Below are 13,524 nucleotides of genomic sequence, written 5' to 3'. Positions count from 1 at the left end.
GACCTGGATCTGGGAATCAAGACCCATGAGAGTTCTTTTAAGAAGACCTAGGGAGTGGAGTTCTTTGCAGAGCAGAGTTGATTCAGGACCCGAGGACAGAGGGCTGACTGGTGCCTCCCATTTAAGGAGTGAGTGGAAGAGGCACTAGAAAGGTTAGGTCCCAGGCGAGAGCTCCCGCAGGGTCGGGCCAGGCCAACACTGGCAGATGGTATAACTGAAAAGAGGCTTTTCAATAGAATTAGAACTCTGATTCTTATTATTGTTTTGTCTTTAAGAAGGTTTTATTGTAGTCACTTTCAAACTGCACAAAAGTAAAGGTGAGGGTATAATGACCTACCATGTTCACACTCCAGCTTCTATCATTTTCAATACTTAATTCCTCAGTATCATCTAATAAAGCTTATTAAACTTCAAGCAATTTAAGGTCCTCAAAACCCTCATCCATGATGCCTTTTCATTTCGTCGAGATGAGATCTCACTCCAAGGGCCCATTTGGGAAATGGGCAGAGTGTTGTGAGGAAGAGTCTCTGCAGAAGGAATGCGCCTCCTACATGGCACATGCTGGGTTCTGATGGGAGGCTGTGTTTTATTGTGTGTATACACTTACCTCCAGGAATATCAAAAGAAATCTTAAGATCGGGCTCTCTATCCATAGATCATACGAATTAAAGCATACATCCAGCAGCACTGACACAGTTTAGCCATCTCTGACCCACGTACCATCCAATTCCCAATTTTAGAGCATTGGTCCTCAACTGGGACATAAGGCCCTCTCTGAAGACACTCTTCATTGCCATGGCCTTGGAAAGGGGCTGCAGTATCTGGTGGAAAGAGGGTAGGAATGCACAGAAGAGCCCACGTAACAAAGGCTTCACCCACCCCCAGACGCCAAGAATGTAGAGGAGTAGCGTCTTCCGGAGCAGAACCACCCTTTTCAATCTGTTGTTACATCACGTGTTTGTGAACCAAGTTACCATTAAGAATTTTTCTCTCTTCTTTGGGGAGAGGTTAATGGCCTTTTAACTGGCTTTCCTTTGATTATTTACATCACCTAAGCAGGGTTTGGCCAGATCATTGAGCGTGTGCTGTTCTGAGCTTAGTTGCTCAGCTGTGTTGGACTGTTTGCAACCCCATGGACTGTAGCTCTCCAGGCTCCTCTGTCCATGGGGATTCTCCAGGCAAGTATACTACAGTGGGTTGGCCATGGCCTCCTCCAAGGGATCTTTCCAACCCAGGAATCAAACCCAGGTCTCACACATTGCAGGCAGATTCTTTACCATCTGAGCCACCAGGGAAGCCCTCTTTGAGCCTACCAAGCCTCATTCTAGTTTTTATTTTTCTCGTGTCTTTGGACTTGAACAGAAGTGATTTGGTTTCTTTGGGTAAGAGATTTAAAGGGGGGGGATGTACTTTCTCAAGACATATTCACCAGTCTAAGCAAAGTTTCCTCTTTAGAAGGAGATAATAACTTGGGGATGCTACTGAACAAGTGTAGGGCTCAGTAATTCAAGATAAAATGTCTGTTTCTTCACCCTGACTTGAAATTGAACAGTCATTTATAGTAACTGAGAAATACAACTAATTCACCTTTTTTTCCCCGCCCGCCCCAAATTTAAGCTTTTTATTTTGTATTGGGTTATAGCTAATCAATAATGTTGTGGTGTGTGCGTTAGTTGCTCTGTTGCGTCCGACTCTTTGCAACCTCATGGACTGTGTGTAGCCCATCCATAGAATTCCCCAGGCAAGAATACTGGAGTGGGTTGCCATTTCCTCCTCCAGGGGATCTTCCCGACCCAGGGATCGAGCCCTGGTCTTCTGCATTGCAGGCAGATCCTTTACTGTCTGAGCCACCAGGAAAGCCAATGTTGTGATAGTTTCAGATGAACAGCAAAGGGATTCGGCCATACATATGCACTTACCTTCTTTATTTGTAGGAAATACAGCTGGAACATGCAAAGCAAGCCTTTGTTCAGAGGGACAATGCCAGGACTGGAAAAGTCACAGCCATTGACTTCCGCGATATCATGGTCACCATTCGCCCTCACGTCTTGACGCCTTTTGTAGAAGAATGTCTAGTAGCAGTAAGTAGGGGGTGTTGTTTTTGTTTGTTTGTTTTTTTAGTTTTTAATGGAGTAAACTTTAATTTACAGTGTTGTCCTCATTTCAGGTATACAGCCGAGGTAATCAGCTATACATATTTGTGTATCAGCTCTTTTTAAGAGTCTGTTCCCATAGAGGTCATTATAGAATATTGAGTAGCATTCCCTATGCTGTGCAGTAGGTCTTTATTATCTATTTTATGTATAGTAGTGTGTCTATATCAATTCCAGTCTCCCAATTTGTGTCTCCCCCTAAGTTGTTACTTGCCCTAATGAAATAATTTATTCTATCTGGCTTAAGCTCAGTGGAGAAGGAATTGTAAGAAGTTTTTTTTTCTGTTTAAGAACTGACATTTTCTTCTTTGCTCAGTGGTATTGCGTCCATTACCAAAGTTACAGGAAGTGCTTTGTCAGTGTTAATGGGTATCTTAATTTGTTACCTGGATAGTATGGAATATCTTAAAGAAATGTATTAACTAGGCTTTTTTTTAAAAAAAGGAAAAACAGCTATACAATTGCATTTTAGTTTGCTTTATATTTTGAGATATGTCAAATGCTTGTCTTCACTTTTACAAGTTCTCCAAGGAAAAGTATTTAAAAACAAAAAGGTGCACACATATATTTGAGGAGTCGGCAGAATAGCACCTCTAACCTTGGATTCAGTCACTCATGCAACCTGTGTGTTGAGGCAACAGTGGCCCGTGTGGTGGGCAGGTCTCTGCTGTGTCCAGCCCCTCTTCTCCCTCACGGGCCCTGAGGATACCCTGGAGCATTCCATGGTGGTGGTTCCCAAGCCTTGGTCACGGAGCTTAAGACTCATCAGGGATTGTTATTAAAAATGCATATTCTGAGGTCTTTTCTAGGCCTGCTGATCCACCATCCACAGTGGTGATCTAATTTATTTTACATTTTTAAACTTCATTTATTTGCTCATTGTTGACTGCGCTGGGTCTTCGTTGCCATGCCTGAGTTCTCTCTAGTTGCTGCAAGCGGGGCTCCTCCCTGGTTGCGGCGCAGACTGCTCGTTGTGGTGGCTTCTCGTGTGGAGCACAGGCTGTGGGCACTTGAGCTCAGTAGTTGGGGCACATGGGCTTAGCTGCCCCATGGCACGTGGGATCATCTTCCTGGACCAGAGACTGAACCTGTGGCGCCTGCATTGGCAGGCAGATTCTTAACCACCGGACCACGAGGGAAGTCCTAGTATCTAATTTCCAAAGCTTCTTGGATAATTGTGATGATCCCCTAGATTTGGGACCTGTATGCAGTGGTAACTCTTGTTGTGTTAATCCCAGGGAGAGGACTTTTTGAGTGTTTCACCGTCATCTGAGTTTCCCGTAATGCTTACCTTAAGTGAGAACTCAGAGTAGTTCCTCATTTTTCCTCTTTATTTTCACTGGTCCCTCTTTTTGAAGATAATGGTGTTCTAAGAAGGCTCTCCCACTCTGGCACTGCAGCAGCTCCTTTTCTTGGTCCTTCCCTTCCCTAGCCCAGTCTAAACTCTCATGTCAGCTATTTCGAACATTTATGAAGTGAAGATTTATGTGGTTGTTACCTTATAAAGAAGTGCTTTCCTAATAAAAATATTTTGCCTTGTTAGGGAAGGATAGAATTTGAAACCCCAAACTGAAGTTCCATTTATAATGGACATGCTGTCTGTTTCCCTTATCCCTGTGAAGAAATACGGTTTCTTACAAATGCTGATTATCAAGAGTTCTGGCCAGTCTTAACCCCCATCAAAGCATATGACATCTCATAATTTTATCATAATGTACTTGTTTACTGGAAATCCTACCAATACAAAGTATGTACTTAAATGATTATTTATTACTACTTACAAGTAACATGACAAATCATGATATTAATGTTAGATTAACCACTTCTCATAGCATGTTGTGTTGGTATAATAGTTTTGCATGTATAAGTATACACATGTGGGCATGTGTATAATACAGTTTTGCATGTCTAAGCTGTTAAGAATTGCTCATTAGATGAAATAAACAAACTTATAAAACATTTCCAATGGAAATTTGAACTCTGTAAATTACTACTGGTCCTGTTGTTATAATCCTACATGTGTATTTATTTAGTTTCTAGGACCTGTGTGTGGAGAGTACAAGTTCTGGTCATGATTAGTTGCAGTTACTTCTAAAAATCATTTATAGCTGTTTTTTTTTTTTTTTCTTTTAATGTGAAAGAAAAATACTTCTGGCCACTTTTTGCTATACATGCTTTTTTGATTACTTCCAAAACTAGCATTTGATATACGTACTTCTGAATCTTCTTCATTCTATAAATCCTTTGTTTATTTTTCTTCTCCCCCCCTCTTATTTTCAACTTATTTGAGGCTGCTGGAGGTACCACGTCCCATCAAGTTAGTTTCTCCTATTTTAATGGATTTAATTCGCTCCTGAACAACATGGAACTCATTAGAAAGATCTACAGCACTCTGGCTGGCAACAGGAAAGATGTAGAGGTGACTAAGGGTGAGTGCGACTAAATCTGAATTCTTGCCTGCAAGTATCTGGGTGAAGTATTATCAGAGGGAAGAAGACAACCAAAAGTTTATGTTACAGAGTTTTCTATCCATAGTTTTCTATCTCATTGACACATATTAACCATTTGGTACTTGTGTGTTCTCCACCCTCTGAAACAAAGGAAACAATCTTCAGCACATTTTAAATAAACCCAAGGCCTTCTTTGAATGAGGGACCCATGTGAAGTTCCTTGCATGTGTGCTGAGCCTCTCCAGTCCTGTCCCACTCTGTAATGCTATGGGCCATAGCCCACCAGGCTCCTCTGTCCATGGGATTCTCCAGGCAGGAGTACTGGAGTGGGTTGCCATTTCCTCCTCCAGGGGATCCTTCCTACCCAGGGGTCGAACCCATGTCTCTTAACATCTGCCTGCATTGGTAAGCGGGTTCTTTATCACTAGTGCCATCTGGGAAGCCCCCAGAGTTCCTTAAATATTTTCAAATATTACTAAAACCTAAACTAAACTGACATCCTCTAAAATGACCTTCGAAAGTACACAAGGAATTCTTAAACTATACTGCTGACAGTGTGTGTTGATCGATAACCTTTGATCAAGATATCAGCATTTTAATGGAATTTTTTTTTTTTAAACAAGAATTCCCTTTGGAATTCCACAGCTTCATTAATATTATCTCCTGGGACCTCTGTGTATGGAGTTTCATATCTCCTTCCTGGTTTTCCCTGACTTACAATTTGAATGGCTTCCTATGTCATTTATTCAAAGCCTTCAGGTGACACCAACCTTTTAAAGTCACTATTAGAGCAAGCATTCTGCACACTCTTTCCAGATGAATGAAAGAACTGCAAAAATTCTTACCCTATTTGGATTGACTTGAATTCTGTGACTGTTAATAATAAAGTTTGGTGATGTTCGCTCATTCCAGTGCCTTGAGTTAATGCTGCATTTAGTGGCTATTCCTTCTTGAATCTTTCCCTTTTAACTCTTTTTCCATACAGAGGAGTTTGTTCTGGCAGCTCAGAAATTTGGTCAGGTTACACCCATGGAAGTTGACATCTTGTTTCAGTTAGCAGATTTATATGAGCCACGGGGGTAAGTTGGCCTTTTTTTCTTTTAATTAGCTTAATAAAGGGAGGTTAGGAGGTGGGAGTAGGGGGAGGGCAGCAAACTTGGAAAAAAAGAAACCAAGTTAAAGATGACTCTGAAATGTGGGAAAGGAGAAAAGGAACATTTCTAAATTCCATACCTTAAATTTTAATTTGTATTTTGTTGTTTGTACGTTTGCCTTTCTTTCTAGACGCATGACCTTGGCCGACATTGAACGGATTGCTCCTCTGGAGGAGGGGACTCTGCCCTTCAACTTGGCTGAAGCCCAGAGGCAGGTGGGCAAAAGGATCACACATGCTTCCTGGCGTTTCCTTGATAAGGTCCCACAACCCCTTTTTACTTGCAGTTGCCATTTTTGGCACTGGTTCCTGACCTAGTGTTTCTCTGTTTTGCACCAAAAAAAAAAAAAAAACCAGACCATTTCAAAAGGCTGGAAAGAGTACTTACTTTGAAATGTCCTGGGTAACAGATAACTGGCATTTGCTCTCTTCTGCGGAAGATGGGCTGATTTCTTAGCTGCATGGGAAGCCTCACCCTCCCCAAAGAGGAGGAAGAGAAGTTCCCTCGGCCTCAGGCTGGCAGAGCCGGGGCCGCAGCCCCCTCTGGGTGTCACGTCCCAGCATCCTGTCGAGAGGTGAGGACCGGCTCTGCCTCGCAGAGAGGCGCTCCGTCAGGGAGGACTGACTGCCATGCCTGCCGTTTTTCTGAATATCAAAACGAGATAATTTTGTTTAGTCTGGAGTCATAGTTTGAAGGCTTTTAGACCTATTTTCTTGGTGAAAGGATTCATAAGTTATGTGGAAACAATTTGAGGAATGCTAAATTTTATTTTATGGTTAACAGAAACCAATCTCTTGAAGTTGTGGGAGTCAGAAACCTAAGACAGGGGACCTCCTCGCACTTAACTCTTGCTCGCCTTTCTATAGATCGGGATTAGAGAATAAAAGCCTTCAGAGTGTCTGTTGTGCTTCCGCGATGTTTGTAAAATAAATCCCCTCACAGACGCGCGTCGTCGTTTCAGAAAAATACCTCCTTTAAGGCAAAGCCATCTCCGAATCCTGAGAGACTTAACAGTTTTTGGCTGGGAGCTCCGGGTCTGTACAGAGACGCCAGTGTGACCACAATGGGTTGATGCGGGCTGCATTTTCAGGACGGGCAGGCCCGGAGCCAGGACGCCCTCCTTTCAGCTCTTTCCCACCCGAGGGCAGCGCCGGGTTGTGTGTGCAGCGTGGTGGGCGTGCGCGCAGCAAAGCCTCGCTCGGCACCCCTGGAAAACCAGCTGGCCGCTCTTAAAAGAGGAAGCCGATTTCCCCGCGTGCAAGAGAGAGGAGTGTGGAGTCACACGGAGAGGGGGACACAGCCCCGCTCTCCCCTCCCTTTGATTTTTAAACACCACTTACCCGATGATTATCTCTTTGCCCCTGTGCTGCTAGCTCCTGTAGAAATTGGGGGATTAAGAAAAAGCAGAGAATTTAAAAAAAAGATTCCTCCTGTTCTCCTGTGACAGTGATATCCCACAATTTCTCCTCTATGCCCTCTGCAGCTTCAGCAAGTTTCTGATGGTGGGTGCTTATTGATCCTGTCCCTGAAAGGGTTGGATGGGATTGATGAGGTTTACAGCAGGAAATGATTGGCTGCTGCTTGGAGGTTCAGAGCAATTCACTGGGGCCTTGCCTGAAATATTCTTTACTTATGTGAACCCTGGTGGGCCTGACAACGTTGGCAGACTCAAGCAACACAGGTCACCCGCCTGCCAGGCTAGGGGGCTCACTCTTCTCAAGAGAGAAGAGTGTGGGAAGAGGAATCTTTCTAGTATTCGTTTTGTGAGGATGCCACGTTTCTAGCTTCAGAGAAGTTATCTGAAAGTCTGGGATTTTGTCTTTAGATGAATTAGTGATAGTGGTAGGTACCTCCCCATCAACCCATTATTTTCAAGGTATTTTCACTCATTGTTTTGATGCCAGAAACTTTTTTCGTATTGCCAGTTTATATATGTGTACATAAAACAGTGCCTTTCTTACGGATGCATCTGTCAAAATGAAGTTGCTATGCATAATAGATATAGATGGAACCCCCCCCCCCATCTATATGGGGATACCCTTGGAAGCACCCCATGGAATTTGCAGAAGAAATGTTTTGCTTTCTTAAAAATGCATATTTCTGCATAAAGCTATTTTCAGTTCACTTTGAAGGAGATTCCAAATTATCTCATTGTATTAGAGTTATGCTACACTGACAGCAACTAAAATTCAGTGGGTTGATAGTTGGGGTGGGTAATTATTTTCATTGTTCACCAATCTTAATTATCATGGCTTATGAAAAAACAAATTTTATTGAATGTATTTATTCACTCAACAGGTATTTATTAAGCACTAACTATATGCCACCCTCATGTGACAGCTCTGTGTGACATAAAATTACTGTTTTATTTATGTAGACAGAGGAGTGAAAGACTCTGAAATGTTCTGGCATCAAAAACACCATAGTAGGTCAAAAGAACAACAATGGTAATAATAGAATGAGTAGCCTGAAGTATAAATTTAGAAAAGATGGACAAAAACGAGAAAATATCAAATCACCTGTAGTATAACCACTTAGTTGTAGCTGCTATAAACAGTTGAGTATCTCTGGGTGATGTGATAGCCAAAACACTAGTGTTATTTTTATATGCATATACATACCAAAATAATTTTAGTAAGAAACACAGCATATTCACACACTGTCTTTAACACTGGTTTTAAAACATAATCATGAAACATTTCAAACAGTTTAAAAGGTAAAGAGAAACATATAATAAATACCTGTCTACACACCATATTGTTTTTAGCCTATTTTTTTCTTTATAATACTGTATGCACACTTTTTCTGAACATCAAATATTTTTCACAATATTGTTTTTTAATGGCATGCAATTTTGTTTTAGAGCTATAGCATTATTTTTAACCAGTCCTCCGTTATTGGACCTTTGGGTATTCTTGGAGGTTTTGCTCTTAAAATGGTACTACTTTTTTTTTTTTTTTAACAGTACTGCTTTTTATTATTATTGTAGCTTGATCCTTGTTTATATAGATGATTATTTTCTAGCCTAACTTTTTAGAAGTAGAACTGCAGGGTCATTTTAAGCATTTGTACATTTTAAGCATTGAGTGTGTGTTGCCAAATTTCCCTGCAGTTTATACTTGATTCAATGGCAGATTTGAGAAGCCCTGTTTTTTGTCATCTTCTGCCAGATTGGGCATGGCCGTTAAAAACAGACAAAACTTCCCAAACCTACCAGTTTGACAATTTGTTGAAGAATGATGTTTCATTAATGTTTTTAAATTATATCTCTCTGCTCACTAATGAGAATTGAACATTTGAAGATGAGTTCATATTCATAACATTTGGGGGGACACAGTAATGTCTTTCATTATATTTAAACTTGACTTTAAAAACTGACGGCAATAATTACTTTTTATTAATAAGAATTTACAAAAATCTAACCATACCTTCTTCCTCTTTGACATTTTAGCTGTATCATGAGTTTAAGAATGCAGTTGTAATTTAAAAATAAAATAACGTGCTCATTTTTGTTTTGATTTCCTTTCCGTCTCCTGTCTTCCCACTCTGCAACTCCTGTGTACGCAAAGAAGAAGGCATCAGTAGATTCATCTCGACCAGTTCTCCTGCAAATTGCAGAGTCAGCCTACAGGTTTGGTCTCGGTTCTATTGCTGGAGGTGAGTCATGGATGAGTGCAAATTGTTCATTGTTATTATTCCTCTTTTTCCTCTGATTTTTTCCACTTTGAAATATCGAAGGACAAAACCTTCTCTAGTCTTTTCCCAAGCTAGTTACCAGATCTCTGTCTGTGTGATGGGATAACAGCAAAGGGAAACTTTTCTTCGTACCTGCATTTGATCAGGAGCTTAGAAGTAACTTTTTTCTCACATCTGTCGGCAGATGGGCTTCTAGATATTGGTTAATAATGAGGCTAGGCTGTGGTGATCTGCTTTTTAAAATTTGAACTCAGTGATATCCTTTTATCAGGAGACCCTTGAGTGAAAGCTACTGTTGTTTATTAAGGGTATGGAAAGTTCATTTTAAAATTTGCATGTGCACAATTTCTTTATTTCATCAATCGTATCTTTGACTTTAACCACCTCCCCCTTTCCTGTGACCTTGATTTCTTCTGAATTATTGGTATTATTTGATTGTAGCCGTCGGAGCCACTGCGGTGTACCCTATCGATCTGGTAAAAACTCGAATGCAGAACCAACGATCGACCGGCTCTTTCGTAGGAGAACTTATGTATAAAAACAGCTTTGATTGTTTCAAGAAAGTACTGCGCTATGAAGGCTTCTTTGGACTGTATAGAGGTCAGTGCCATGTGCTAAATTCATGAAAGGCGAAATAGTAGTCAAAGGTTTGGTTTTTCCATCTGAATGCCTGAAATGTATTAGAGAGACTGTGTTAAAATGGAAATACAGCAGATTCTCAATTATCCATGCTGATGGGTGTAGGCTGGAGGCTCTAGGGCATGGCGAATCAAAACAGCCCATAATCTGAAAACCATTTATATTGCTCTGCAGTATGTTTTGTTTCTTAAAAATAATTATTTTTATAAACATGTCCAGTAAGTTTTTAAAAGACCCGTATTGTTTGTGTTCTTGAAATAACTCTACTCACCAGTTAACAGGGAAAAGCAGCTGGGGGGTAGGGCAGAGCTTACTTGGGATAATGATTCTCCTTGAATATTCCACAAAATCGTCCATCAAGCTTCTAACCAGGGGTTCAGTGCAGCCCTCCTTCCTTCACTGTCTTTTTTTTTTTAAATTTTTGAAATTAAAATTTTTTCATTATAGAGTGTAGGCTCTCTAGTTGTAGCATTCAGGCTTAGTTGCCCTGAAGCATGTGGGATCTTAGTTCCCTGACCAGGGATTGAACCCTCATCCCCTCCATTGGAAGGTGGGTTCTTAACCACTGGCCTTTCAGTGTGTGTGCGCGCTCAATCACTTCGGTCATGTGTCCTACTCTTTTTGACCCCGTGGACTGTAGCCTACCAGGCTCCTGTGTCCATGGGGTTCTCCAAACAAGAATATTGGAATGGGTTGTCATGTCCTTCTCCATGGGAACTTCCCAACTCAGGGATCAAACCTGCATCTTTTTTGTCTCCTGCTTCAGCAGGCAGGTTCTTTACCACTAGCGCCACCGGGGAAGCGCCGCCTCCCCACCTCAAATATTTATTTATTCACTTGGCTGCACCCGGTCTTAATTGTGGCATGTGGGGTCTAGTTCCCTGACCAAGGATCCAACCGGGACCCCCTGCGCTGGGACCCCGGAGTCTTAGCCACTGGACCACCATTCACTGTCTTTTTCTGAGTTAAAATTGCCCCTTTCCCTTCCTCAGACTCTGTACCCAGTGGAGTTGATTCACGTACCACTCTAGCTGGGTACTCCTCCTCTATCCAGCTGTTCCTTTCATCATCTAAGGCTCATTTAAGCAACAAGAAAAGTAACAGGAAGTATGTCATCACAAAGGGTCATCCCAAAGGGTCCCACAGACTCTGACTGCTTGGCCACTGGCCCAAAAGTCATGACTTAACGTCCCAGCCCCTCCCTCTGTGACTGCTTTGCGTAAAGAGAAAAGAAGTAAAGGTATTTGCCTCCGCTAAAATCCTGTATTGTGAGACAGTTCCAGCTGAGCCACGTTGCCGTTTGGCAGAAGCCAGGTGGTGGGAGGGGGTCCCTCCCTTACCCAACCAGTACTTGCTCTTGAAGAAGAAAATGGTATTTAATACTTTTATAGACAGACCCGGAAACTGGCAGATATGGAAGCCTATGCCGCTAGGCCTCTCCTGCCATCTGCTGACTTCAGTCTTCTTCTTAAGCACCCAAGTTAAAAAAAAAAAAAAGTCAACAACAAAGACCCCTCTTAAAATCTCTCACCTTAGAAATGAGGGGCTTTCAAACTCCAGAGAAGCTCCGATTTGCAGGTTCTTTGGTGCAGGTAGATAACCTCCATCAAAGGCCTTTTGATCTTTCTCTGCCCTCTTTCCCTCACCCCCTGCCTCTTCTCACAATTGGGAAGGTCTTTGACCCCAGGTGATTGATGATGACCCCTGCAGGGTCACCGCCTTCCATCTGAAATACTTCTCCTTCGTAGTGACAACAAGCCTTGCAAATGAAAAGTCCCCCCAAGTAGTACAAGGTTAATGTCACAGTTCCTGCTTTGCAGTGATTCAAGCAAAGGTGACCACCTTACCTGTTTGTGTGGGTTGTTTTCTGCGGGGACAGTTTTGAACCTCAAGCTGGACAACACTAGTTTGTGGGCTTCCCTTGATATTGGGTTAAATGTCAAGGGTGCCTTAGAATTGTGAGAAAATAATTTCTGTACTGTTATTGCCCTTAATGTGTTGACCTGGTTTGTTTGAATTTTGAGTCCCTTCTCTTTCCTCTTTGACCACACCTGGTAGCCCTTGATTCTTGGTAGCACCTGGAATTCCTTCCTTGACCTGTCCTTTTGACCCCATGGACAAAACATCTTGAAGTGTACCTGAGTTCTGAGCTGCTCTGGGCCATCCCATAAACCTCATGCTGTTTCAGTTATATCAGAGAGACTGGAGGAACTGGTTTTAACTCCTCAGGGAAGGGGGGTGTGTCCGCCTACTAGACAGACATGGAGACTCCCTTTGAACACCAAAGAGGCGACTCCTCATCGTTTTCCCGGTTTAGAAAGAGCCATTTATCTAACCTGTGTGGGGTGCCTGATCCCTAAGGGGTTCTCTTGTCAGAAGTGATGAGTAGAGTGTGAATATAAGATGAGGAGTGCTGGGAGTCACCTAACGTTCATTTCTCCCTGACTTCTTATCTCTTCTGGTTGATAATTTTAGAACAAAAGATGTACTGTAAAACTTTTTTAGTTTCTGTTTTGTAATTTGGATCTTGAGAGCAAAGAGGTGATTGGCAGTGTACCTTTTTGAAAAAGTGTTTATAATCTTCATAAATGAATTATTCCTATTCTTGATTGGCTGGGGACTAATTCCCTTTTGTCCCTTGCACATGATCATTGATTAATAATTATATGTAACTGCATATTTGTAAATGCTTATCATTGGATAAGAGAGGGATCAGATGAAAATGGGAAGCTGTCATTACCAGCAAAAAAATGATAATAGAAACAGAAAAACCCCAACTATTCCTGAGAATCAGTATTCTAACTTTCGTTTACAAAATCAAGCTATAAAACACCCACATGTGATTCCTTGACTATAAATTTCTTATTCAATGTAATTTTATTGTTTAAAATTTTAATATTCCAGGGGAAAACAGTTAAATTTTAATTTTGAGAATTTAGAAATGCTGCTGTGCATACCCTACCTAGCAATATTGGAAAAGATGGCAGAGTACCTCTCTAATTTATAAACATGTTTCAAAATATTGAGCCTATTTTTTCCTATTATGGAATTTTGCTTAACATGTAATTTTTCTGCATCAGGACATATATAATTGCTAATATTTCCTGAGGAGTATAATTTGGGGATATTGCATAAGTAAGTTCTCTCCCCTATTTTAAAATTATCTTTGTGTATATTTGGAGGAAAAGTATATAGCATCTCTTTCTTTTTCCTTCTTACAGTGAGAACACAGGATTCTAAAGGGAGCTGTTTTGTATTTAGAAGTAGTTCTCATGGAACTCCACGAGTGCTTGTTAGTTTTAAAGAACACTTTCAGCACGAGTTGTTTTCCTCTGTCCTTTCTCTGGCAGTTTCCAGCAACGCTCAAGGTCCTGGAAGTTATCCGATCATAATCAGGGAGGCTACTGATAACACAGCTCTGGGGACTGTCCG

At 41.5% G+C, this 13,524-nt stretch overlaps 1 protein-coding gene across 3 annotated transcripts in view; it reads left to right on the top strand.

Moving 5' to 3' along the window:
• The window catches only part of SLC25A13 (solute carrier family 25 member 13), a 227,339-nt gene that overhangs the window by 128,124 nt on the left and 85,691 nt on the right, over positions 1 to 13,524 (top strand). For 2 of the 3 annotated variants that reach the window (XM_043871700.1, XM_043871702.1), the window contains 6 exons: positions 1,935 to 2,081; positions 4,444 to 4,582; positions 5,589 to 5,682; positions 5,888 to 5,972; positions 9,327 to 9,414; positions 9,895 to 10,053. In XM_043871700.1, coding sequence (XP_043727635.1) covers positions 1,935 to 2,081; positions 4,444 to 4,582; positions 5,589 to 5,682; positions 5,888 to 5,972; positions 9,327 to 9,414; positions 9,895 to 10,053 — 712 coding nt within the window. The remainder of the gene's footprint in view (positions 1 to 1,934; positions 2,082 to 4,443; positions 4,583 to 5,588; positions 5,683 to 5,887; positions 5,973 to 9,326; positions 9,415 to 9,894; positions 10,054 to 13,524) is intronic. The other variant, XM_043871701.1, reaches the window with a different exon arrangement.

The sequence above is a fragment of the Cervus elaphus genome, chromosome 18 (genome assembly GCF_910594005.1).
Source record: "Cervus elaphus chromosome 18, mCerEla1.1, whole genome shotgun sequence".
In the NCBI taxonomy this organism is placed as follows: domain Eukaryota; kingdom Metazoa; phylum Chordata; class Mammalia; order Artiodactyla; family Cervidae; genus Cervus; species Cervus elaphus.
This window is presented reverse-complemented; position numbering and strand designations above follow the sequence as displayed.